General features: G+C 36.4%; 1 protein-coding gene across 1 annotated transcript; it reads right to left on the minus strand.

Annotated features, from left to right (window-relative positions):
• Positions 1–9700: 9700 nt before the first annotated feature.
• On the minus strand, positions 9701–24062 carry ZNF800 (zinc finger protein 800). Its single transcript, XM_014060476.2, has 5 exons — positions 23729–24062; positions 20340–20444; positions 17358–17453; positions 14587–14730; positions 9701–14016 (listed from the first exon to the last, which is right to left on the minus strand). The coding sequence occupies exons 2-5, from the start codon at positions 20395–20397 to the stop codon at positions 12254–12256; spliced, it is 2061 nt and encodes a 686-aa protein (XP_013915951.1). The 5' UTR covers positions 20398–20444; positions 23729–24062; the 3' UTR covers positions 9701–12253.
• Positions 24063–24747: the final 685 nt, after the last annotated feature.

Below are 24747 nucleotides of genomic sequence, written 5' to 3' on the forward strand. Positions count from 1 at the left end.
ATGCTTTTTATCAAATGGGATCCATTCTATGACTGCCTTGGTCCACCTGCCCTCCATTCTTCTTGCCATGTGACCAGCCCATTTCCATTTTAATTCTTTTACTCGGTTGATGATATTGCGTACTTTTGTATGCTCTCTAATCCATGTGCAGGTTTTTCTATCTTGTCTTGTGATGCTGAATATGTATCTTTCCATGTCTCTTTGCGCCACTCGTAGCTTTTGTATCAATGCAATAAAGGAAATTAGACAATGTGCTAATTGTGGTTGGCAGGCATTTGGCAAGCTAAGCATAATTTTCAAGAACAGCCTGCCCCTATGCCTGAAGAGAAAAGTTTTTGATCAGTGTATGCTATCTGGTCTAACATATGCCGGTGAAACATGGACACTAAATCAAATATCCTGTAGTGTACTTTACTGTACCATAATATTATAATAATATAATAATTAAGACCTAACAATAACATACAGTTTACAAATGACAGTGAGTAAGAGAAAGACAACTAAAGCTTGCAATTCATAACAGCTAGAACTCAATCTTAACTTATTGTTTCTTTTACCATAGACTATACAGTACTGATTTCATTTTACATGAGTTGAATTCCAATAAAATTTAAGGAGACAGACAGGCCTTCTAACACTGCTTGTTAGGATGTCATTGTATGAATTATATGAATTCACATAGCCTATTTCCAATCCTTATAAGTAAGGCATCCTGAAAGTGTGAAGAGTTCATGTTATTATGGACCATCCAAGTCCTTTTCTGAAGTCACAGACACTTAAAGTAAAACCATAGCAAGAGATTCAATCAGGACAATAACAGACAAATTCATGACAATACTGTTAATAGCAAAGTAGGTGACATTAAAGGAGGCACTGTTCATCATTAAAAGTTTCTTTGCCACAGTGAAAGAGTACATTAGACTGCCTATAATATCATACTAAATATTCTTTCAATGCATTGAAAGGCATCATGAATACAAAAAGCCACAAATGATAAAAGAATAGTCATGAGTTGTTTTAGACATAATATGCAGGCATGAATGCCCAAAATAAGATACCATGCCTCTATCATGTTCCTCATTTGTGAAAAACAGAATTGATTCAATTCCGTACTATTCATGCAAGGCAAATCCTTGGAGCCTTTTGAAAAAATTAAAGATTTTTCAGCAGCTACTGCAACCACATTTCACTGGTATATCATATTTTATTTCTCTAATTGAAGGGCATTTACATTTATGTAAGTTTATTTACTAATATCATACTCAGGTTTCTAGATAATTCTTTAAAGCTTATACTAACCAATAAATGCTCCCTTGGGTAGGGAAATGTAACAGGTCTGAGTATAGGCTGGAAAAAACCATATTAAGCAGCAATACAATATATATAAAATAAACTGGGTGTCTGTATGGATTGCAAAAATCATATGATCCAACATGTGAAACAATTGCAAAGAAAGTAAATGTAATCACAGACTGGGTCAATAAAAGTATTGCCAAGCTTAAGAGAAATTACTGTTTGTATTCTTCTTCTATTTGAATGCACCTTGAATCTTCATCTAGTGCTGAGCATTTTCTCAACAAGCTGGATTATTAATGAACATTGTGATGATATACAGAGAACAACACACACATATATATACCTCTCCTTTGTGTCCTGATCGGTGCATATTTGAGGACCTCATGGCAGTATAATAGAATGCAATTAAGTTTGCTAGTTTATGCAACATAAAATTTAAAATATAAAATACAAAATTAAAAAATTCTGGGCAAGTTCTTGCCCAGAATTTTTTAATCTTGTATTTTATATTTTAAATTTTATATTGCATAGTATGCCTTATTTTAATGATGGTGTTTCTGACACAGAGAAACAAAAACAAGCTGGAATATATCCAAAGGAAAGCAGCTACTATGATAATGATGTTGGAAGGAAAAGCATGAGGAAGAGTCAGGAGCATTTGTTAATTTTAGCTTTCAGGTAGATCTAGCAGCTATTCTGAGAGGTACTTGGAGACTATTGGTTATGTAGAAGATGGAAATTGAGTTATTCCTGGAGAAAGAACAGGAAGTAACATGTTTCAATTACAAGAAGATAAATTTCAGTTGGACATCTGGAAAATACTATCCTAATCAGGGGTGAAATTCAGCAGGTCCTGACAGGTTCTAGAGAACCAGTAGCCAAACGTTTGAGTAATTCGGAGAACTGACAAATGCCACCTCTGGCTGGCCCCAGAGTGAGGTGGGAATGGAGATTTTATAGTATCCTTCCCCTGCCACACCCACCAAGCCACGCCCACAGAACCAGTAGTTTAAAAAAATGAATTTCACCACTGATCCTAATGATAAGAATTGTTCAACAATACAATAGACTGATTTAGGTGAACTCTCTTTCACTAGAGATATTTAAACTGAGACTGTTTTTCAGGGAAGTCATAATAGTGTATTACTATATTGGGTAGGATGTTGGATTAGATGATCTTCAAGATCTGTTCCAACTTTTCACTGTATATTATCTTACCTCCTGGCTATTCTCATAGTAGGCATTTAATGTATCATTGCTAAAACAGAATTTTCGGTATTGCTGTCTTTATTTGAACTTTCCTGAAAACCTTGGAGAATTACATACCTGTTTCTAAAGTTTTGAAATTTTGAGAAAACATTGAGTTTCTGTGTAGCAATAATGTGAGAAGTAATGGATCATATTCATAATTACATAAATTCCATCAATATAATTTCTTTTGCTCTCTATCAGCCCTTCAAAGTGACCAGTCAGGAAATAGAAACTGAAAGGATTACAGGACTGCAATGTAATTGTTGTAAGGTTGCAAGGTTATTCTGCAATAGAATAGCATAATATTGAAATCTCTGCCTCCTTTATAACAAACAAAACCAAGACAGAGTTACTTTGAAGTTCTTTATCATGCCCTCTTATTTCCCAGGATTTAATTGCATTGTATTTACCATTATCTAGATTCTTTCCTCAAGGTTATCTAATCCTTTACATTCATTTCCAACCACCAGTAAATCTACTCTAACAGGTTTTGACATAATGCCGAATAGAGGGATCTCCATTTCACTGTTGGAAAATCAACCCTCTCCAGTTACCTGACTGCAATGAATTGAGTAAGTTGTTATGATATTTGTTTCCACAGTTTAATTGGTCAGTCCAGAATCTGGAAAAGATTGCTGTTGCTTCCACATTCTGAAAACAGATTTCTAAGTGAAGAGCTATACCAATGATTGCAGAATCACTAAGAGGCAGCAGTAAAGGAGTCCAGGGGACCCATACATCCATTTGCCTGCAGGCTAAAGCTGAAACTTTCACGCCTTTTCAAAAAAAAGTCAACCTGCTTTCCTTCACTGCTGACAGCCCCAGGGAAACAGCGCTTTTGTTCCCCATTACCAACTGTGCCAATAAATAAATGCATAAGTAAAAAGAGCAAGTCTTCTCAAGGCATGAAGAAAATAGTCAAGGACCACATAGAGTTCATGGCAGCTGGGAGTTAGGAGAATTGAATTGGAATCAATTAGCTACTCAGTTACTGGAGTAACTTTTCACCTCTGTCACCTGAAAAAGAAAATATTGGATCCACTGCCTATAATAAGGCGAGGCAAGAGATGAAGAGGCAGTATACACCACAAAGAGCTCAGGCAACTACTTTAGAGTTTTCTATAAGCCTGCTGTTATTTAACCCACCCCAGAAGATAAGGCTGCTAATTACTGTAAATCCACATTTTCCTGCCTACAACTTTCTCCCAAAGGGAATACCAAAGATAAAAAGGAAGGCTTCACTGCAAAGCAAAGGTGGTTATATAAAGACTGGCTTTCTGACAGCATTAAGATCCAGCCATATAAGTATTGGAACGGAGGGAAAGCAGAGAAGAGTGCTGTTAGGGATCAATATTTTGACATCAAGATTTCCATTCTCACCAGCTCAAACAACCCAAGTTTCTTACAAACACACAAACACATGCTTTTGATTGCTAACTAATTTAATTCCAGCAAGTGGCAGATGAAAACAGTGGTAACCTTCTCCCTCTGACATTCTTCACTGTTTAAAGCTCCATTCTGATTTACTGGATTTGGAATGCATGTAAGTTTGGTGCTTACCTTTATATGTGCACTTTATCCTTTCATATTAATCAGAATGAAAGACTTTCTAAATGAATTTAAATGATCCCTACTGGGGTATTTAAAGATGCTGCCCCATTCTATAACTATTAGAGCACAAGAATCAGGCTGCATCTGGGGGAGTTGGTAACAAAACTAGCTGACAACATTTTAGTGCTGATTCCCTACAACTGATTAAGAGGATTAATCAGCTGTACTCAAAGATAGTAGCAATTAGGTACTTTTTTCTCATTCAGGAAACAAATGAGCTACTCCCTCCCTGCATGTCTAAGAATGGACTTGTTTCCATTTTAAATGAAGTTCAAAGCTCCCTAACATCTGCTGTATCCTCTGCAGAGATATTTAAAACCTTTGCTCTGGCAGAGAAACTTAACCAATTGATTCATTTACCTCATAGCTTCAGTTTCACATAACCAATAGCTGTCCCTGTTAGGAAAAACATCTGTAATAGTTAACTAATAAAATTTGATGTTACTGAATAAATTGACTCTGCTGCAACCTATACTGTTGATCAACCTACACCATCATTTACTGTATGGAAGAGATGGGGAAACTCCTCTTTATTCAGCCCAAGAGCCATGGGGGGAAAAATCAGCCTTATAACTCTCTGTTCCATTCAGTACTTGCTTACCCTACAGGCAATAGCCTCCTCCTCCTGTGTCAATAGCACCCAGATTTGGCGTGAATCCAATCTTCTTATAGAATTGAATTCTTTATTAGCCAAGTGTGATTGCACACACAAGGAAACTGTCTCTGGTGCATAAGCTCTCAGTGTACATATAAGCAACAAGGGAGAAATCGTGATTATAATAGTAAAACACATCATAATTCACAAGATACAACACTCAGTGATTGTCATAGGATACTAAATAAGAAATCAGGATAAATCATAATATACTAAATAAAAGCAATTAACATAAATCATAAGGTACCAACAACCAAGTTATAGTCATAAGCTAAGAAAATGGGTAATAGGAAAGTTGAGGATAATAGTAATACAGCCCTACTAGGTGGTTTGCCATCCCAGGGCATAAAACAGTGTTGTGGGAATTGTTTAGCAGAGTGATGGCATAGGGGGGGAAATGTCCTTGCCTCTGTTGTTTTGGGATGCAATGCCCTATAGCATCATCTTGAGCATCATATAACCCCATTTTGTTATATCTGACCTAGCTAATCCAGTTTTTCCAGTCAAATACCTCTACTAGTCCAACTCTGCTAACAGGGACTGATTTTCCTTTTACCAGTCTTGGTTTGACAGAGAATGCCATACAGCTAAGAAACAACTGACCACCCACTCTAAGAAATATAAAAATAATCTCCTTTTAAATTCAGTATAACATTTTACAGTTATAAATGTAAGATATGATATAATATGCATAAATGCTGCACCAAGGAAATCCAAAAGAGATATGAGAGAAGGATACATTCCACCTCCCTTGTTTATTTATTTGATTGTTTATATCCCACCTTCATTTTATGTATAGAAACCCTGGTGGTGTGTGGTTAGAATGCAATATTGCAGGTTAATTCTTCCCACAGTCTGGAGTTCAATCCTGACAGGCTCAAAGTTGACTCAGCCTTCCATCCTTCTGAAGTCAGTAAAATGAGAGGCAAATTACAGACATTGTAAACTGCTCAGAGAGTGTTGTAAAGCAATAGGGTGAGGTATATAAATCTAACTGCTATTGCTGTAGCTATTAGCAATAGCAATAGCAATAGCAGTTCGATTTATATACCGCTTCATAGGGCTTTCAGCCCTCTCTAAGCGGTTTACAGAGTCAGCATATTGCCCCCAACAACAATCTGGGTCCTCATTTTACCCACCTCGGAAGGATGGAAGGCTGAGTCAACCCTGAGCCGGTGAGATTTGAACAGCCGAACTGCAGAAGTACAGTCAGCTGAAGTAGCCTGCAGTGTTGCATTTAACCACTGTGCCACTGTGCCACTATTATTGTTGGCAAACATATGTAACACTCCTATTTTCATCAGAACAAAAACTCTATGCGGTAGATTGGGCTGAGAGTGACTAGCCAAAAGTCACCCAGATGGCTTTCATGCCAAAGACAGGACTGGAACTATTGATCTCCCTGTTTCTAAACTGGTGCCTTAACAACTTGATCAAACTATGGGCTATGAAGTTCATAAGGCAATCTTAAACAATATGCCACTGATTTACAATCAGATTTTATTAGCTTTACCCTGGCATATCTTTCTGAGCCATTCTACACATTTACTTCACCCAGCCAGATGCCTCAGTTGCATAACAATGCCTAAAATTAGCAGGCCTTTCTCTTTGATTAGATTCAATGGCCTTCCAACAGCAGCCATTGAGGGGAGATACTGGAACCTCTTTTGAATAGAGACTGTACCAATCTGACAGAGCAGTAATTGAAATAACAGAGCATATTATATTATATTGTACTCTATGCTGATGCTAACCATTTGCCAACAAATACCCTGGTCACACTAATTCCTTCTATCTCAAATTGTTACTATCAGAGCAATCTGTTTCTACTTCAATAACTAACCAAAATACAATTCCATAGTTTGCATAATATGCCATAACTTTTCATCTAATACTTCTTAGACGTTCTCCATTTTACAATTCTATTACTCTAAATTGGCTTACTCAAATTGCCTAATGCCTTACTACAGTGGCTTTAGCTTGTAGTCTGCAGACCCCTAGAGATCTGCAATGTTGTCACATGGGGTCCATGAAGGCTTTAAAAAAATTTATGATTTAAATCTTGAGTTAAGTTTTGGTGGTCCATGGCCAAAGTATTTAAAGGGGGTCTGTTGTGAAGAAAAGGTTGAAAGCCACAGCCTTGCTATATTAATTTTATGCTCAAAATTCTTAAACATATACTTTTAGTTGTATTGCTATATGATGATGTTTTCTTCTAGTCAGTTTCTCTTCTATAATACTGTAGGGTAACAGAGTAAAAAAAAACAAAACCAGTGGACTCTATTGATATTTGGTAAGTTAAGTGTGACTGCTTTTCAAAGCAGTTTTGCTGGCCAGTAACTGAAATACAGTAACTTACAGCTTATAAACAGCATTCTGGTCCATGAAAGATGAAGATGAATGATTTTAAAAAAAAACTGGACACATCCTCCCCAAAAGAAAGAGTTCATTGCAGACAGCAACTTTAAGATGTTATTCTTCTCAGCTGTGAGGGAAACTTTGCTCCAACAGCCATTTTCTAACTTACCTCAGTAATGTAGTCAGCGAGGAAGGCTTAGGGTTTTAATGTGAGATACGGCCTGTGATTGGAGGATTCCTCCCTGAAGGCAAAAGCCCAATCACCATTTCCAAGGTGGGCTGCAGCAGGGCTGGGGAAGGAGTCACGTTTTGAAAGAAGGTAAGCTCATGTTTGGAGAAGATGGAGATTCTGCTGTTTTCACACTGAATGAGAAAAGTACTAGAAAAGAACCTTCACCTATGGGCTGGGCATGAGGCAAAGGCAACATCTTGAGGGCATGTTCTTAAAGAACAATTAGCAAGCTTTTTTAGCTGCAGTGGTCCATGGATGATTTTATGAACTGTTATCAGAAATTAGACTGAGTTCTGTCTCCTTTAGCAGTCTTGGAAAAGCAGAATCCAAGAAATCAGAATTGCCAGCTTCAACTTATACAGCAGTTCAATATTCAGACAATATTGAAAACCCTGAAATTTCCTGAAGGTGTAAGATCGTGCTGCTGAATTAGAATATAAATGACTCTATGCCTTTCCATCGATTGGTGTAAATTGTCCTTAAATGCCTTAAGTTGTGATCTGCAAAACTGGAACTTAATTATGCACTGCAGAAACTCAGCAGGTCAATAAAAACTAAGACTTTATAGATTTCTATTATAACTTTCATTTCTCTGTTTAATATGTACACATCTAGTGCAGTCAAGCACAACTGAAACCATTACATTCACATCCTTATGCTAGTAACAGGGCGTAACTGTATTTTGTGATGAATATCTTATATCAAACGAGAATATGATTTGGTCTCACAATTTGTGAAAAAAAATTAAATCACCATGAAAAATTGCATGTGAGATGCCAATATAAAGAAATGGTGCCTAGGAAAATCAGATTGGAAATTTCTATCTAGTGGGTTACATCTAATATTTAAAGATGAGTACAATTATAACACCAAGTAATAATTTACTTAGGCCGTATTAGATGACTTTAGATTTGCCTGATTTTGTAGATACTGAGCAGTCAATTTAGATAATGAGGTTTAGTAGTTACTTAGTCGTACAGTCACCATTACTATATGGGACCACTCTAGAAGATCAGCAGCAGCAGCTTCAACTGGTCCAGAATGCAATGGAATGGGCAGTAATGGACAGGCCTCAGTATGCACAAATAAAAACTGGCTTTCTGAGCTGCAATAGTTGCCAATTTACTTTGGGTATAAATCAAAATATTGTTTGCTACCTGTAAAGCCCATATGACCTGATTACTTGAGAGTCTGTTAAAGATAAAGGTTCCCCTTGCACATATGTGCTAGTCGTTCCCGACTCTAGGGGGCAGCGCTCATCTTAGTTTCAAAGCCAAAGAGCCAGCACTGTCCAAAGACGTCTCTGTGGTCATGTGGCCGACATGACTAAACACAGAAGGTGCATGGAACACTCTTACCTTCCCACCAAAGGTGGTTCCTATTTTTCTATTTCCATTTTTTTTACGTGCTTTTGAACTGCTAGGTTGGCAGAAGCTAGAACTGGAGCTCACTCCGTTACTCAGCGCTAGGGATTCAACTGCCAAACTGTCAACCTTTCTATTAGGTCTGTGAATCTGTTAGGACGTGTCAAATTTTTCAACTTTCAATTTCCAAACATTGGGTTGCTCAAAAGTTGTAACATCCCTTGGGGATTGCAAATATATTTTGGTTACTTTAATTTAGATGTACTTGGTAAGTAACTACATAAATATAACTTTTTAACATTTTATTTGGTTCATTATGTATGTCTCAGCTTATATGATCTGGCAGGCTAGAGTACATTCTCTACTTAATCAATGTGATCTATCAGTACCCCAGAAGTGCATCTTATCTTCCCCATCGCACCACCTACCCTATGGAATGAAGTATCTCCCAAGATTTAAACACCCCCCCCCCCCAGTTTGCTGAAACTTTGAAGAGCCCTGAAGTCTGGGGTGTTTCCCCAGGCCTTTGCTTTGATTAAAGGATAGGAAGCTACATAGTTTTCATTTCATATGAACTGTGGTGGCACAAAATGCAGTATTGTAAGTCTACTTCTGCTGACTGCTGGCTGCCTGCAATTCGATTCTCACTGGCTCAAGGTTGACAGCCTTCCATCCTTCTGAGGTCAGTAAAATGAGGCAGCTGAGAGAGAATGCATGACATGCCAGCAAAGTCAAATTTAGGCATTTTTTTGAATTTTTGACATGCCCCAAAAATTTGCCATCACTGCCCTAGAAGAAAAGAAGAAAACAAATCTCGCACCCTAAACTGCATAAATCTGATATAGTCACTGTTCTTACAGGTTTTCCATGGTAATGTATATAAACAATATCTAACTATGCATTTTATAAAGAGGGCGTAAGTATATTTAGCTGAAATAATTTCCAGTTTATTCAAATAAAGTACATTTATCCAAGCATGTACATTCAACATAGAACATTTCCAGAAACAGTTACAGTCCATTTTCCATTCACAGTTTTTTAGTGCAAAGCACTAAAAGGCCAAACATGTTATCTATTCAAAAAAGAATATTTTTTTTATTTATGATCAACATTTTTAGATATATTTTGTACAAAAGGTTTATATGGACACAAGGCATTCCCTTAGCAAGGGAGTCAACCAGTATTTTACAAACGGCGTTTCTTCTGATATTCAGTATCTGGCAATTTGACACAAATCACTAAACATTTTCTAAAATTTTTTAAAAAGTGCACAAACCTGCCAAAAATTCATAATGGGAGGTGTGCTACTGTTTTGCTATAGAACTGATTATAAAATAGACAATAATGAGCAAGCCCCTCATAAACTTTACAAAAAAAGCCAAGTGCTACCTAAAGTGGTCATTCAACATTTTGTGGACAAAACAAAAAAAATCCTTGCACTATTATTCTTAGGCAATAATTAACAAACTACAAAACAAATATTTGAATCTGAATATACTACCAAAAAAAACCAACTACTATCTTCACAGGAATATTAGTGTAATGTCTTTAGAAGAAATCACTAAAAGAAATTTAAACTCTGGCTATTAAAGTGCTTGTGTGTAATTTTATTTTTTTAAAGAACAATTAAAATAGGGGAATGTGGGTAGTTTGTAAACCTCCATATGAAAAACTGTTGAATGTGCTAATCATTCAAAATCACTATAGATTTTGATAGTACAATTCAGATTTAATACTCCCCAAAATTACTCAACCATGAATTGAATTTAAAGCAAATGCTAGATTACAATTCATTCAAATTATACTAAGAAAACTGCTCATATACATTCATTTATATATATAAAAAAATATTTTAAGTACATCACAAAGCATTTGCTTAGTAGTATATCACAACGAACATAAAATCTTTTCAGTAAAATCAGAATTAAGTAAGGACCACACCTAGGAAGCACCTGTTCTAGGTGGTAATTTCATTTTAAAATATTTGCAAACTTTCCTTTTAAAATGTTCATTTCATTACTAGCACTCCAGAACTGCATCACGTTTTCAATTTTAGGTGTTATATTTAATGAATTTTAATTTTGTTGAAAATATTAGGCAAGATGTTACATTGTTTAAGAGTCAACACATTTAATCTGAAAACAGCTTATTCTCATATTACTATTCTAGATTTTAGTGGTTCTAATTTCAAATATTATCACATTATTTTAACTAAGGAGAAATACATATATAATATAAACTATAACCGATTTTAAAGGTTTTCTGTTTATTAGTAGCATATAAGCTTACCACATAGAAATCAGATTTTCTCTGATAAGTTGGTTGCTCATTTGGGTAAAAAGTGAGAAAACATTCAATTGATACCCATAATTTTTGATCCAGTAGAAACTTTTATCTACAGGATAGGAAGGGACACCTTTACTAAAAATTCTGTGTTCTCTTTGTATCACTTCCCTCACTGCTGACAAGTCCCCTTCTAAATATGGGGAAAAGGGAAAAATAAGCTATAGGTTCAAAGGTCTAGATTATCACTGGTTTAGAGATCCATTTTTTTATTTTATAAAAAGCGAAAAGAAAAGAAAAACTAACCAGCCAACCTTTCAACCAACCTGAAAATACCTTTCAAATGCTTGGAAACTTGTCTTACATAATTTTTAAATTGCCAGAACAAGTAATTTAATTGTATGAAGTTACCTTCAATTAAAGAAGTTGTTGCACCTGTTTACTGAGATACACTCACATTTCTCTTAAATTGAAACAAGTTTTCTCTGTCATAGGAATTTAAAAACACTATTCTTTCTTTAACTGCTGGTTGTCCAAGATTTTTCAATTAAGGGAAAGGTAATTTGGAACTGTTCCATATTTTCATTACATACAATAAAATAGGCTATCTGATACCCCTACCCAGTCCAAATTAATTATGTAAAAAAGAAGTTAAAATTTCGGGGAAAAATGACCAACTACCAAAAACACTCCTCAAATAAAAGATTTTTTTTTGAGTGACAATCTTCTCCTAATACAAAAGGAATGGTGGTTTAAATACAAAAGTATTAACTCTAGGGTTTAAGAATTATATAACATTAATTTAAAATACAAATGTATTTTCCAAATTTTATGCCAAAAATGATGTATTAAAGCAACATACTGAGGCGACATCACATCTATAGATCTTCAGTTCATATATGCTTGCTGTGCCTGGTCAGTACCAATGAAGTGCAAAGTTAATTTTAAAAATCATTTGGAACTATGGAACTATTAACAAAATATTATGCAAATACTAATATATAATATTAAACTTTGAAGAATTGTGTGTGTATTAACTTAAACTGCTTTTAGGTTCACTGCCATGAAAAAAAATCTTAAACGCTTTTTTTAATGAATGCAAGAGTCTTTTACCGTCTGAAGCATTAGATCTATAAAAATGTGATTGCACTTTAAGTACCAATGGAAAATTTAGGCATGTATTTAAGAAGGCACTAGTATTCTTCAACAGACAAGAGCTTTAGATCTTGTACTTCTGCCTTTGGTTTTGTTGTCTTCAGGTGAATGTGTCACATTTACTTTATGAGTCTTCTTGTGATGTTCTAAGAAAGTCTTTTTGGCAAATGCTTTTCCACATTTATTGCATCTGTGCAGAGAAAAGTTTTTTGTGACTTTCACTTCAATGCCAACATCAGTTCCTTCATATTTTTTATTTGGCGAGTTAGAGGTAATGTCTTGTTTTGAACCATTCTGTTTACCTTCATCCCTCTGAGGGCCTCTTTTTGCCACCTTTTTTAGAATGCAGTCAATAGGTTTTTTTATTGCTCGGATTTCTAAACTTGCAGTTATCTTACCAAGGTAACGTGAAGACTTTTTATGTACTACAGTTATGTGTCTTATCACATCACGCTTCCGGCGTGTTTCATAAGTGCAGAGGGGACACCTATAGAATTTAACATAAATATTATTTCCATCTGTGTGCAAGTCAATGTGCTTTGTTAAGTTTTGTTTCGAAGTAAATTGGCGTTTACAGAGTTTACAGTAAAGCTTTTTAAAATCAAAGCCAACTGACAGCCTTGGCTTCCTGGGCTTTTTGAGACCACTTGCAAGAGACTGGTTATTTGACTTTGATTTCTGACAGGTCTGCTTAACTTTATTTTTTTTAGCTGGAGTTACATTCTTTTTTCCAGTGGATGATATGCCTTTTCGTTCAGTGGGTGTTTTCTTTTTTTCACTGGATACTGCATTCTTTCTCTCAATGGATGATGTATTTTTTCTTTCATTTGAATTATTTATTCCCTTTACTTCATTCTGCAAAGAACTACAGATGGAAGGCGTAGATACTGTAGATTCTGCTGGTTCGATTTTCACTTTCACTTCTGCATTAGGCTTTCGCTCTCTTTTAGGATTCTTAATAGAAAGAGTTATCTTGTGAACAATTTGCATGTGCCTTTTAAGCATTACCTGGGAACTATATTTCCTCTTACACAAGAGGCATTTGCAAGCAGTTAAATTGTACTCAGCTTTTGAAGGCTTTTGTTTTTGTGTTCTAGCAGTTTTTCCAGAGGTTTTATCCAAGGATAAAGGCTGTCCAGGTTTTGTAGCTATATCAGGAGTTATAGAATCCCGTCTCAGTCCTCTATGAACTTCATCAAAATGCCTTCTTACATTGGCTTTTGTAGCAAATGATTTAATACACAAAGGACAACTTTTACCCAAAGTTACCAAAACATTCTTATTGCGACCCCTTCTAGATATCTGATTTGGCCTTTTTTTAATTTGAATAAATTTCTTTAGTTCTTCCATCTTTTTTTTATGGACTTTCCTAATATGACGGCGTATACTGCGTCTGGAATGAAATTCTTTTTTACACAGGGAACAAATTAATTGATGACCCGAATCAGAATTATTATCACATTCTAATTCAGGTTTTGAACATGGGGCAGGTTCTTCTGGAGTTGGCATTATCTTGTCAACAACTAAGGGAGGAGTCTCTTCAGCTTTTGTTTCTGAAGTATCTGACACTGGTTTAGGAGGAGGTTCTGTTGCATGTTCTGGTGTTTCTACAGAAGCTTGGTCAGGAATAGCGTTTGGGTCAGTGTTCTCCACTGAACTATCTGCCTTTGAGACATACTGAAATACAGCATTCTGGTTTGTTTCTATAGGTTCCAAACGTATTATATAATCTTGCTTGTTCACTCGTGGATACATAGCTTCTAGGAGATCAGTTATGGCTTGACTCTGTTTATCATTTATATCAGGAGAGTCTAAAATATAAAACAGAGTGTTTAAATTAGACAATTTTACAACTGTCACTAAAAAGTTTTTTTTAAAAAATAATATAACAGTAAAGTACATTAAGACAAGATTATAAGAGGAGAAGACAGCACCATAAATGCTCTTCCATAGACATTCAAATGAACTAACATTCAGCCTTTTCTGTTCTGGAAACATTAACCACCTTTTTTTCAGAAAGGAAAGGGAAATGAGTAGCTCAAAATCCCATCACATACAGTACCTCACAGAATACTTATATATAGTGTGTAACCACAAGTTTTTTAAAGATAAATTAAAATAAGTACCTGCCAATTTATTTGCTCATATTTTTAATATTACCTTTGCCCTTTTCCATTCTCTTTAGAAACTCCTGTAAGAGGTATCTTCTATTCATAATGTACAGTACGAATATAGTACAGATACAAGAAATTGTATTTTTAAGAGTATGTATGCATGCTTTATAGAAAAAAAGCTATATTTTAACAATCACTATCCTTAAAAGCATTATCCCATTATAACTTTCAAATTTGAAGAAGAAAATTTATAGAAGAGAAACTTACTGTCATCCATCCGAAGACTTGGTGGACAATAGTATTTTTTATGAGTTATTAAATTTGGTAGCCCTCTGAAGAGACTGCGGCAGAATTTGCATTCAAAAATGGTATCCACGTCTTTTAGCAAAATATGCTTGAGTTGTTTAGTTCCTAAACAAATCATTTAAAATTTTTTACCAGGACAGCATATTCACTTGAACAATTCGCTTTAACTGATGTTAGCTAAACGATAAAAAAAATTGCTTTATCTAACCATCAAAAACAGTAGAATTCAAACGAATTGTGTGGTAATATTTCATCCATGCAAAAAAGCCACTTTACCTGAAAATAATAAGATTGCTTCAACAATGTGCTTAGAAAATATCTGGTTTGCATGCTACAAGCTTACCAGGTATAATTTAACTGGCAGATGCATGCTCCTATCTATAAGTTTCAAGAATGCATTAATTCTTCTTCATTCTCCAGTTTAGGCTATACAAATATTCTGGCTGTTATATACAATCTATCTTTCTTTATTCTTTCTCTCTCGCGTGCTCTCTTTCTCTTCTTATTTATTCCTTTCTCTCTCCCTCTGTCTCTCCTCCCTTCCTCCCTCCCTTCCTTCCGTCTACCTCAGCTGTGAGTGTGGGTAGCATAAAAAGTGACACAGTAGAACCTCTGGTCACGACCATAATTTGTTCCATAACTTTGGTCGTAAACTGATTTGGTCTTGACCCAAACATAATTTTGGAAATTTGGTATTTACAAAAAAAAAAAAAAAATGGTGCGGAAGGGAAAATCGGCTGCAAAAAAAAATATTGTGAATTATTTGGTGGGAACCCAATTTGGTCATGGTCAGAAGCGTTCGTGATCAGAGGTTCTATTGTATAATAAAGGTTCTATTGTAATGCCATCATGAAACATATGGAATACATGACTATTGTTTAATAGTTATGTAGCCTTACCACCTGTTGTTTTGCTAGTTTTACTAGTTTATATATAATTAAAAACCTTATGTTATTTAAAAAGCCACAATTCCCAGTAATATTTTACAATACTCTAGAATCATTTAAAGGAAAACAGATTTTTTTGAAAAGTATCATTACTATTATCAACAATAAAAACTACACTCTTAAGTAGCAATATGAAAGCATTAAAGCACTCTGATCTTAGAATGTTATACTATAATTTCCTGAATGAACAGTTATGTCTTCGATATAAATCATACTGTTTCCTGAAAGAAGACCGGTTGGGAGATATTTGATCTATTTTGGAGAGTCTTCTATAATTGAGGTGCTTCATGTTTTGATTCATTCATCCTACTTCATCATAGGAGGATATGTTCTGCACCAAATGCAGATTTCAGAAAAACTGATGGATAAGCCTATTAAGTGTACTGCAGCAATTCTACTAAGGATACCTCAACCAGGCTACAGTCATAGTAGGAACACCAGGTAGAACATGACGTAGGTCATACTTTCATTTAAAATATCTATGCCTGATATGACACAAAAGCTACAAGCTCAATACCACTGAGGGCTACAAAATGCTTGAAGTTCAAGCCACCTTGATAACAAAACATGAGCTGCCTTGAGTTCAAAATGCTCTGTTTTCACTATGCAAGAATTAATTTAAGTGTAAAATGAACTGCTTCTATCATCTTGGAAATGTTTCATGCTTTAGACACATTCAAAATGACTGAACAGCTTATCTCTTATTCTAAATCAACTATTACATAGATAAGAAATTGTGTACATAAAAAACAAAGATTATAAATTGGGAAAATATTTTGAGTGATAGATCAAAAGGGACAAGTGGTCCAGGACAATTGTAAAATAATCTAATTGCAGTATTATTCATTACAGTCATATTAACTTGTAGTGAATATACACTAAAATACTGCAGAGAAATCTGACAGTCCATGTAGATTTATAAGACAAGCTCTGAGATATTTTCATAATTTAGAATGAATGTAAAGTATACGTAGGTACATTTTAAGACTCTTAGATAAAAAGTATATCCTAATACCTAACAATATATGTGTATTCAAATTTATTTACATAAAATGGAATTCAAAGTTTTTACTTTTATTATTGCCATTACTATAGAACTTGTAACCTCCAAAGTCATTCTTATAACCTCTAGAGCAGTGATGGTGAACTTTTTCAGCACTGAGTGACCAAACTGGAAAGCATGTGCATGTCCGTGCACCGGAACGCCAGAAACCTTAAGACCAGTTGGCCGGTGTGCATGCGCGCTACCAGATGGTTTGCTGGCACCCCTGAGCACCAGAAACCCAAAGACCAGCTGGCCAGCACACACATGCCCGTTTTCTAGCACTCCAGCGCCTGAAAAGACCAGCTGGCTGGCACCGGAAATCAGAAGAGCAGCTGGTGACTCTGCCTGCTACCTCTGGATCATGTACCATAGGTTTGCCATCACTGATCTAGTATCTCCAAAAGTTAGTTAGTAAATTAATTAGTTCATTAGTTTATATTTCATATTTCTTAACCACTCATATCACTCAGAAAGGAGGTCTGGGTAATGATGTTGTTATGAAAAATATTACATGGGAATTAACTGACTTAATGACCATTAAAAGTTAAATTAAGTTAAATTAAATTTTTTGTCCTGACACTGCCTACTTTTTTTAGTTTAAAGCTCTAGATATTGTACTCAGATGACAAGCATCTCTTCAGGCCAAATAAGGTTGTACATGGTAAAATGAATTAATCATGAAAGTATCCCAAAAATATTAAAAGAAAAAAAAAGAAAAATAATAAACAAAAGAAGTATACCTGATCGAAAACATTCAATAATTTGCTGGATTCCAGATTTTGATGTATGAAAAGGCTGCTGTAATAAAGGTGGGTCTCCAGGTTCCAGCACACGTACTATAAAATATTGAAAATGGAAATTTTAATTGAGTCACTACATGAATGGTGGCATATACTTAACCAACTTAAGTTTTTGTTTGTGCTTCATGCTTTTGTTTTTGAGGAAAAGCAAGTGTACATTTTGTTAATTAAGTATTAATCTATTTTGTTAACATAACACAGAAATATTTTTTCACATATAACACAAATATTTTTTCACATATAACACAGAAATTCAAAAAAAGACACATGTATACAAATAGATACATATTGTACTTCTAAGGCACATAATTTATCAAAGGAAAAATAAAATGTGTTCTGTGTCATTTTTTTAATTGATATTAGTGCAGCAACAACAATAATTTAGACTATATTTGCAAGGAAAACAATTATCTCAACTGTAGAGCATGCTGGAAAATTTTAGTCATGTTAAAAAAATCTATATTAATCAATTATATGTTTCAGTAAAACAATTCTTCTACAATAATTAGCATATTTATGTACTATAAATGAATTAATTCCTTTAGTTTTAAACATCTGTACAACCTGTACACCTATATTATGTAAAATACCTCTGCAGTATAAAATGCCTCTTATGAACCCTGTGTAGATCTAAACAAAACATTATTTAGCTCATGTACCAATTCTTGTATTCTTTGATCTCTCAGTGCCTTTGACACTCTTCATCCCAATATCCTTGTGTGCTGGCCCTGGGAACTGGGGGCACTGTTTTGTGGTGGTTTTCTTCCTTTCTCTGTGACTGGTTCCAATCAGTGTTGGTTGAGAGGGCGGATCATTCCCTACCCCTCCTTTATAGGCTGTAGGTTTTATTCTTTCCCTTTTTTTTCAGTATCTCCACAAAACCACTGGGTGAGGTCATATGCAGTTTGAGGTATAACAATATCAATAGCACTTAAACCTACCAGTATATATCACTTCACAGTGCTTTACAGCCATCTCTAAGCAGTTTACAGAGTCATCATATTGCCCCCAACAATATGGGTCCTCATTTTACCCACTTCAGAAGGATGGGAGTCTGAGTTAACCTTATCATATCATACCATATCATCAGCATACAGATATGCTGATGACATTCAATTATATATTTTGCCCCTGGGCCAGCCAAGTGAGGCAATTAAGGCTAGGTTTAGATGGAGAAGAACATTCTCTCATTTAAACTATGTGGTTATGGTCTTGATGTTGGTAATACATCAGATATTAATATATAATGGCTAGCATGTTGCCTTAGAATATACAATAATAGTTACATGAAACTTTCAATTCTTGGAATAATATACAAGGTGTATATATTTAAATTATAATATTTAATGTTTATTATATTTTAGCATTTTATCATTTATTATAATTTAAATGTTTGGATTTGTTGCCATTTTTTTCTAAACTCTTCCTTACTAATTTGATATGTGACCTTTGAATGTTCCTAAGTAATATTTTCTCTGAAAAGAAAATTAATAAAAGCACATTGGAATTTGAATATGGGGTCTGACTTTTGGTACACTGTTTATACAGTATCTCCTCAGTAATAGGGTTATGCAATGTTTCAAATATGATTCTCATAATACTTCAGAATGTATTACAATATTTTATATGTAAGGACATGAATGTAACACATCCCTACATTTCCTTGAAACTGCTGTCTTTTTCCTAGGGTCATGTGTCAAACTAGCCCAAGAACAATGTAGCACAATCCAGGTAAAGTTCAATTATTTTTTCTTACATCATATAGACAGAATCTTGCCAGACTAAATCTATATTATCCTGGGAAAGGCTATCTTAAATCTCTCTCTTTCCACAATCCAGCTTCAAATTATGTTGTCTCTTGTCTAGCCCCCTTCTTTGGAATGTGCTATCTCCTTCCTGATAACCTTCTGCAGTTACTATAATCCCTCACATCACCTCTCCCTTCGAAGACACATGTGACAGATGCAGATAGAAATTATATGGACCTGGGAAAAGTGTACAGAGAGGTCCTACAACTGAAACAAATGTTTCAAAGCACCTTCTAAAAATTAATATAAAGTCTTACACTGCCTATTCAGCCATAAAACTAACCAAAATCGTGAACTTTTTCCTCAGGTATATAGATATTTACTTGGGAGAAAGCTCACTGAAAACAATGACACAATTTCTTCAATCAGCATGAATACATAGGCAATAACTATATTCATAAAAAGTATCCCACAGATTCTCCAATGGAGCACATACTCTAACATTAAGTGTGTGTGTGTGTGTGTGTGTGTGTGTGTTCACAGAACATGCATACACACACACACACAAACTTCTTTCTTTAATTTCAACAAAAATTTGAAAAATTGTTTCTAAGCTATATGCATATATACTAAATACTCAGGATCGAGGTATACAGCTATTTTAGCCTGAAAATCATATTTATGTTTTATTATATTTCAGTATATAAAATACTGTTTTATACTTATTTATCAAACTATTTATTTACAAAAACTGTTCCATATGTATTAGAACACTGGTCAGTTTGGTCTAGTAGTTAAGGCACCAAGCTAGAAAACAGGAGTCTGAGTTCTAATCTCATTTTAGCCATGGAAGCAAGCTTGGTGACTGTGGGCCAGTCAGTCTCTCTCAGCCCAACTCATCTCATAGAGCTATTGTTGTGGGAAAATTGTAAGAGGAAGGTGTATTGGATAGGTTTGCCACCTTGAGTTATCTGTTAAAATAATAAAGGCATGGTACAATAAAATAAAATAAACTACACTTGTCAAGTCCAGACATATAAACATGCTATATCTAAACAATTTCATGTAACATTAATATATTTTACCCAAGTATTTCACAGAAAATAAAACTTAATATGTGAAAAATACAAAAATTGCAAAAGTGGGAATTTTAGTATTAAGACAATTCTATTACCTGGTTCACAGCACCCATGGTGGTGGTCAGTCTGACAGTACTTGTCTCTAAGAGGCATTTTCTACATCAATAACTGGCTTTCCTTCTACATTCAGTAGATTGTTTCTGATAAAATAAACAAATATTAATTGTTTTACATGGTAATTTATCAAACCAATAGTCTGAAAAATCAGCTGTGGATATGGAATACACTTTTAGACATGAAAAAATAAATTCAAACTATGATTGTGTGCGTGCAGAAGCACACACGCGTGCACGCACACACACTTTAGTACATCAAAAAGATACCCTTAAAGAGTTATAGCTTATATAACTATTACCATTAGAAGTTGTTGCATTAATTTGCTTCTGAACCAAATTTTTTAACACAACTTGTCACTCCTGATTCAAATTAGTCTAATTTATGCCCTGTCTATAGCCCCCTCCCTTTTATCTCAGATCTGCCTGTCAGTTTTGAACCTACTTAGCTTACTGATGGAGCTAATGTCGGCATTCAAATGGCAAAAGAACCACCGAAAAAACAAAAGTTAGAAAATGTATAGTCCTAAAATAGCCTTTACATTTTCTAAAGGCCCAGACAGTGCTGTGGCTGCTTGCAGCTACCATAATTGCCACCCAAGAAAGACCTAGATCAGATGAATCACTATAATATAGGATTTTAAATCCAGAAAAGAATTCAAGGTCATATATTCATTACAAACATATGTTGTATATGAATTCCAAAGGTAACAGGGATAGGCAATCTGCAGTCCAGATTATGTGTGGCAACTGGTTTACATTCATGACCCTCAAGCTAATTATAAAATATTTTTGCTATTGATCAATTTAGTCTTTTGATTATCTGAAGTGAGATACTGTAAGCTATAATAGGAATAAAAGAAATGGTGGTATTTTCTGTTCTGGCTATGCCATTCTTGCTTCAATCTTATCCATCATTTTCATGTATAATGCATGTCTAAATAGATTATCCCAACAAAAAAGTTTATCAACTTGATCTGCACTGCTAGCATATGTATTTTCAATGAGAACTAATACTGTGTTTTTCAATTCAGCTTTGATAGAAATAAAAGTTCTGAAATGAATTCCACCTTAACTATTGTATGTAGAAAAGAGGTTTATTCATTTGCAGGTTTTTTAATTCAATACTTTATTATGAACCTAGATTCTATATATTATCCAACAATATCATATTAGTTGTACCAATACTGTTTCATTCATTTCCTCTGAATCGCCACACATATGAATTTACATATACCTTGTACTACAAAGCTAAACTACATTAATTCTAGCACCACTGGAATTACTGATATATTGGATTGAAACTAGAAATATCCAGGCAGTTAAATTTGTTCGGTGATTTGTTGGGTCACTATCTTTATCTCAGCCTAACTCACAGTATGTTGTTATGAGATCTCAGATATACAGTAAAATAACTAAAAACGTCACTTGCAAACGATCCTTCATTACAGTAAACTACAAGAATTCCTTCAAAAATAACTGTCAGTTCATATAAAACTGCTACATACTGCGATTGTGTACTTTCCGTTCAATATGTAAGCATTTTAAGAAATTATACCTTCATTCTAAATTTCCTATGCTTGCCATATTTTTGCATCTGTTTTCGTAGGACTGAGTTACTTCAGTGACAGATGGTTTCTATCTATCTAGTTTGGTCAGGAAAGCTAGGCATATTGTGGCTCTGGAAAGCCTAGGAATGTTAGCAAACCATAGCTTATCACATAGGAATCCAATAGACTTCTGAATGTAATTGATAACATCTAAAAGTTTATGAGTCATGGCTATCTACAAACTATATTAATCTGATCAACATAAAACATTAGTTTATGTTTTAAAGGCATTATTTAACATGATTTTGATTAAAAGTGTTTGTATTAAAAGCAAACTCAAGTGTACAGCCCTTTCCTTACATACTAGGAAAAGAAATAAATTAGAATTTAGTGTTCCTGGTATGTGAGATCTATAATTTACATTGTTGTCTTCTTTTTAAAAAAAGCTTTCTTTTATTAAATAAATTGTAAAATTAAATTAAAGGGCTTGGAACTTGCTTAGCCACTTACAACAGAAAACTCTAACCATCAGAATCATTGAGAAGGGTGGCTATAGAAATGTACTTATTATGACATACATTTTTCAAGCCATGTATATACACATTTTCTGTATTATCTATATTAATATCATAAGAAAAGTCCTTTAGTGAATAGTGTACCTAGTTGCATCTTCTTTATAACAAAATATTATGTGGCAATCTCCCCGTGCAAAATGACAGGTCCCCACTGTTTTTTTTTTACAGACAGCAGACTAAAACCGACCATGTGTAGAATATCTTTTAGCATCTCAAATGCTGGGAAATCTAAAAGGAAAAGAAGAAGAGTGCAACCAGCAGCAAGATGGACAGACTCCCCAGTGATGAGTGTACCAAAAGATGATCTGAGAGACTAGTTTAGAAACAAATCACCATGCAGAAAATCTATCTATGTGATCACTTAGGGTTGACAACAACTCAACCACATATAATCCAATATTCCTCACACACCCACTTTAACCATTGGGCCGACATAGAGGCCCAGAACCGCCTAAGCCAATTCTGCCAGGACTGAGTGTCCGTCCATCTAAGAAAAGGTTTAAAAGAAAATATGGGGAAATGTCCACAACCCAACCCCTTTAGCCCCTTCTTAGGGTTGTCCCTCTAGGGACTCAGTGGCTAAGTCACTGAGCTTGTTGATCAGAAAGGTTGGCAGTTTGAATCTCTAGCGCTGTGTAATTACTTCTGCCAACTTAGCAGTTTGAAACCATGTAAAAAAAATGCAAGTATAAAAATAGGGACCACTTTGGTGGGAAGGTAACAGCATTCTGTGTGCCTTTGCCGGCCACATGACCAGGGAAACGTCTTTGGACAGTGTTGGCTCTTTGGCTTTGAAAGGAAGATGAGCACCACCTTCTAGAGTCGGGAACGAATAGCACATATGTGCGAGGGGAACCTTTACCTTTAGGGTTGTCCCCGAGGGAAAAAAGCACCATCGGATCCACCACCAAGCCCACCTCCACCATTACAGCTTAATCCCACCCCCCTCGAAACATCTTTCTCTCCTGACGCACAAATACAGAAACTTCAGCCGGGAGAGCGCTTCATCCAGAGCGGGCGCCTTCTCCCATCACCTCTGCTCCCCTGGGCGTCTCCTTTTGGGCCACCTGTCACTTAAATCAGCCAGTCTCTTTTACAAAGCAGCGGCGGGGCTCGCACTTTCTCCCCCCACACAGACACAGACAAGAGGCGCACAAAGTCTCAGCTCGCAGCCTTCGCGGGAGCCGAGCCGGCGTGGCTGTGGAGAGGGGCTGGCCGGAGAAGTTACAACCGCCACCACACCTACCGAGGCTCCTGAAAGACGGGCAGCCGCCAGCCCAGCCGGAGGAGGAGGAGAAGCGGCGATTTTAGCCCATCGAGCGCAACCCGCTCGGCGGCGCTTCGGACGGGATGGCAGTGCGCGCGGGAGGAAAGCCGGAGAGGGGCTCTCCAGACAGCGGCAGGTGACAGCGGGAGCCAGCCGAGTCCTCTCACGGGCAGCCGCGCCTCCGCCGAGGAGAGGGGGGAAAGGGGAGCGCTCCCGCAGAGCGTCCCGTGTGAAAGTTACCGCCGCCCGTCCCGCCCAAGCGGCCGCGCGACGCGACCCCGGAGCCGGATGGGCCAAGGGCAGGAAGTGACTGCGGCCGCTGCAGGCCTGGGGCAGCGCAACACGCATGCGCCGCACCCGGCTTCTCCGGCTCGCGCTCTCACACAAACACACGCCCGCGCGCGCGCGCACCCTTTCGCGGGTCCGGGGCCACCTCACGCCTCACGGTTCTCTCCTTCCACCTCCTCCACCACCACACACACCGCCCACAGAGCCGATCTCGGGCAGGTGTTATTCCTGCGCGAGGAACCGAAAATTGAAAGAGAGAGAAAAAGAAAAATAAAGGAGGCCAAAAAAAGAGAAAAACAAAAAAAGGGGGGAGTGCGCGCGCACACCACTTGTCTCTTCCACGTGCGTTTCAGCCAATGGGAAGGAAGCGGCGCGCGCGATGGCAGTCTACTGGAGGGACTTTTTTCATCCCAAGGAGTGGGGAAGCCTCCGCGTGACGAGTTTGGGAGAGAGCGCGCGGCGTAGCCCCCCGCAGTGGTGCCCGTGGTTCCCTCCGTACTCTGAGCCAGGAATTACGTATCCACACAAGCCAACCACAGACCTTACCTTGTGTGAACTTAGCTGTGGCGTTGATCGAATAAACAAGCCTATATACTAAGAGTTAGAGGACTCAGCCCCCTCTGCTTTTGCTGTGGCTTCTAAGCTCCAGTTTAGAAAGCGCTGCGATGGAGTGAAGTGGGGAATTCCACTCGTTCTTCACCCATTTAGGT

This window comes from Thamnophis sirtalis, unplaced genomic scaffold (genome assembly GCF_051295495.1).
Source record: "Thamnophis sirtalis isolate CommonGarterSnake01/CBP01778 unplaced genomic scaffold, rThaSir2_p1.2 scaffold_9, whole genome shotgun sequence".
Classification (NCBI taxonomy): domain Eukaryota; kingdom Metazoa; phylum Chordata; class Lepidosauria; order Squamata; family Natricidae; genus Thamnophis; species Thamnophis sirtalis.

Bases quoted from the DNA above. Each gene is read 5' to 3' on its own strand.
- ZNF800 (XM_014060476.2), bottom strand. From the start codon at position 20,397: ATGCCTCTTAGAGACAAGTACTGTCAGACTGACCACCACCATGGGTGC. The intron at 17,454-20,339 runs GTAATAGAATTG...AATATTTTATAG, and splicing joins CCATGGGTGCTGTGAACCAG to TACGTGTGCTGGAACCTGGA. The intron at 14,017-14,586 runs GTAAGTTTCTCT...TTTATATTTTAG, and splicing joins AAGTCTTCGGATGGATGACA to ACTCTCCTGATATAAATGAT.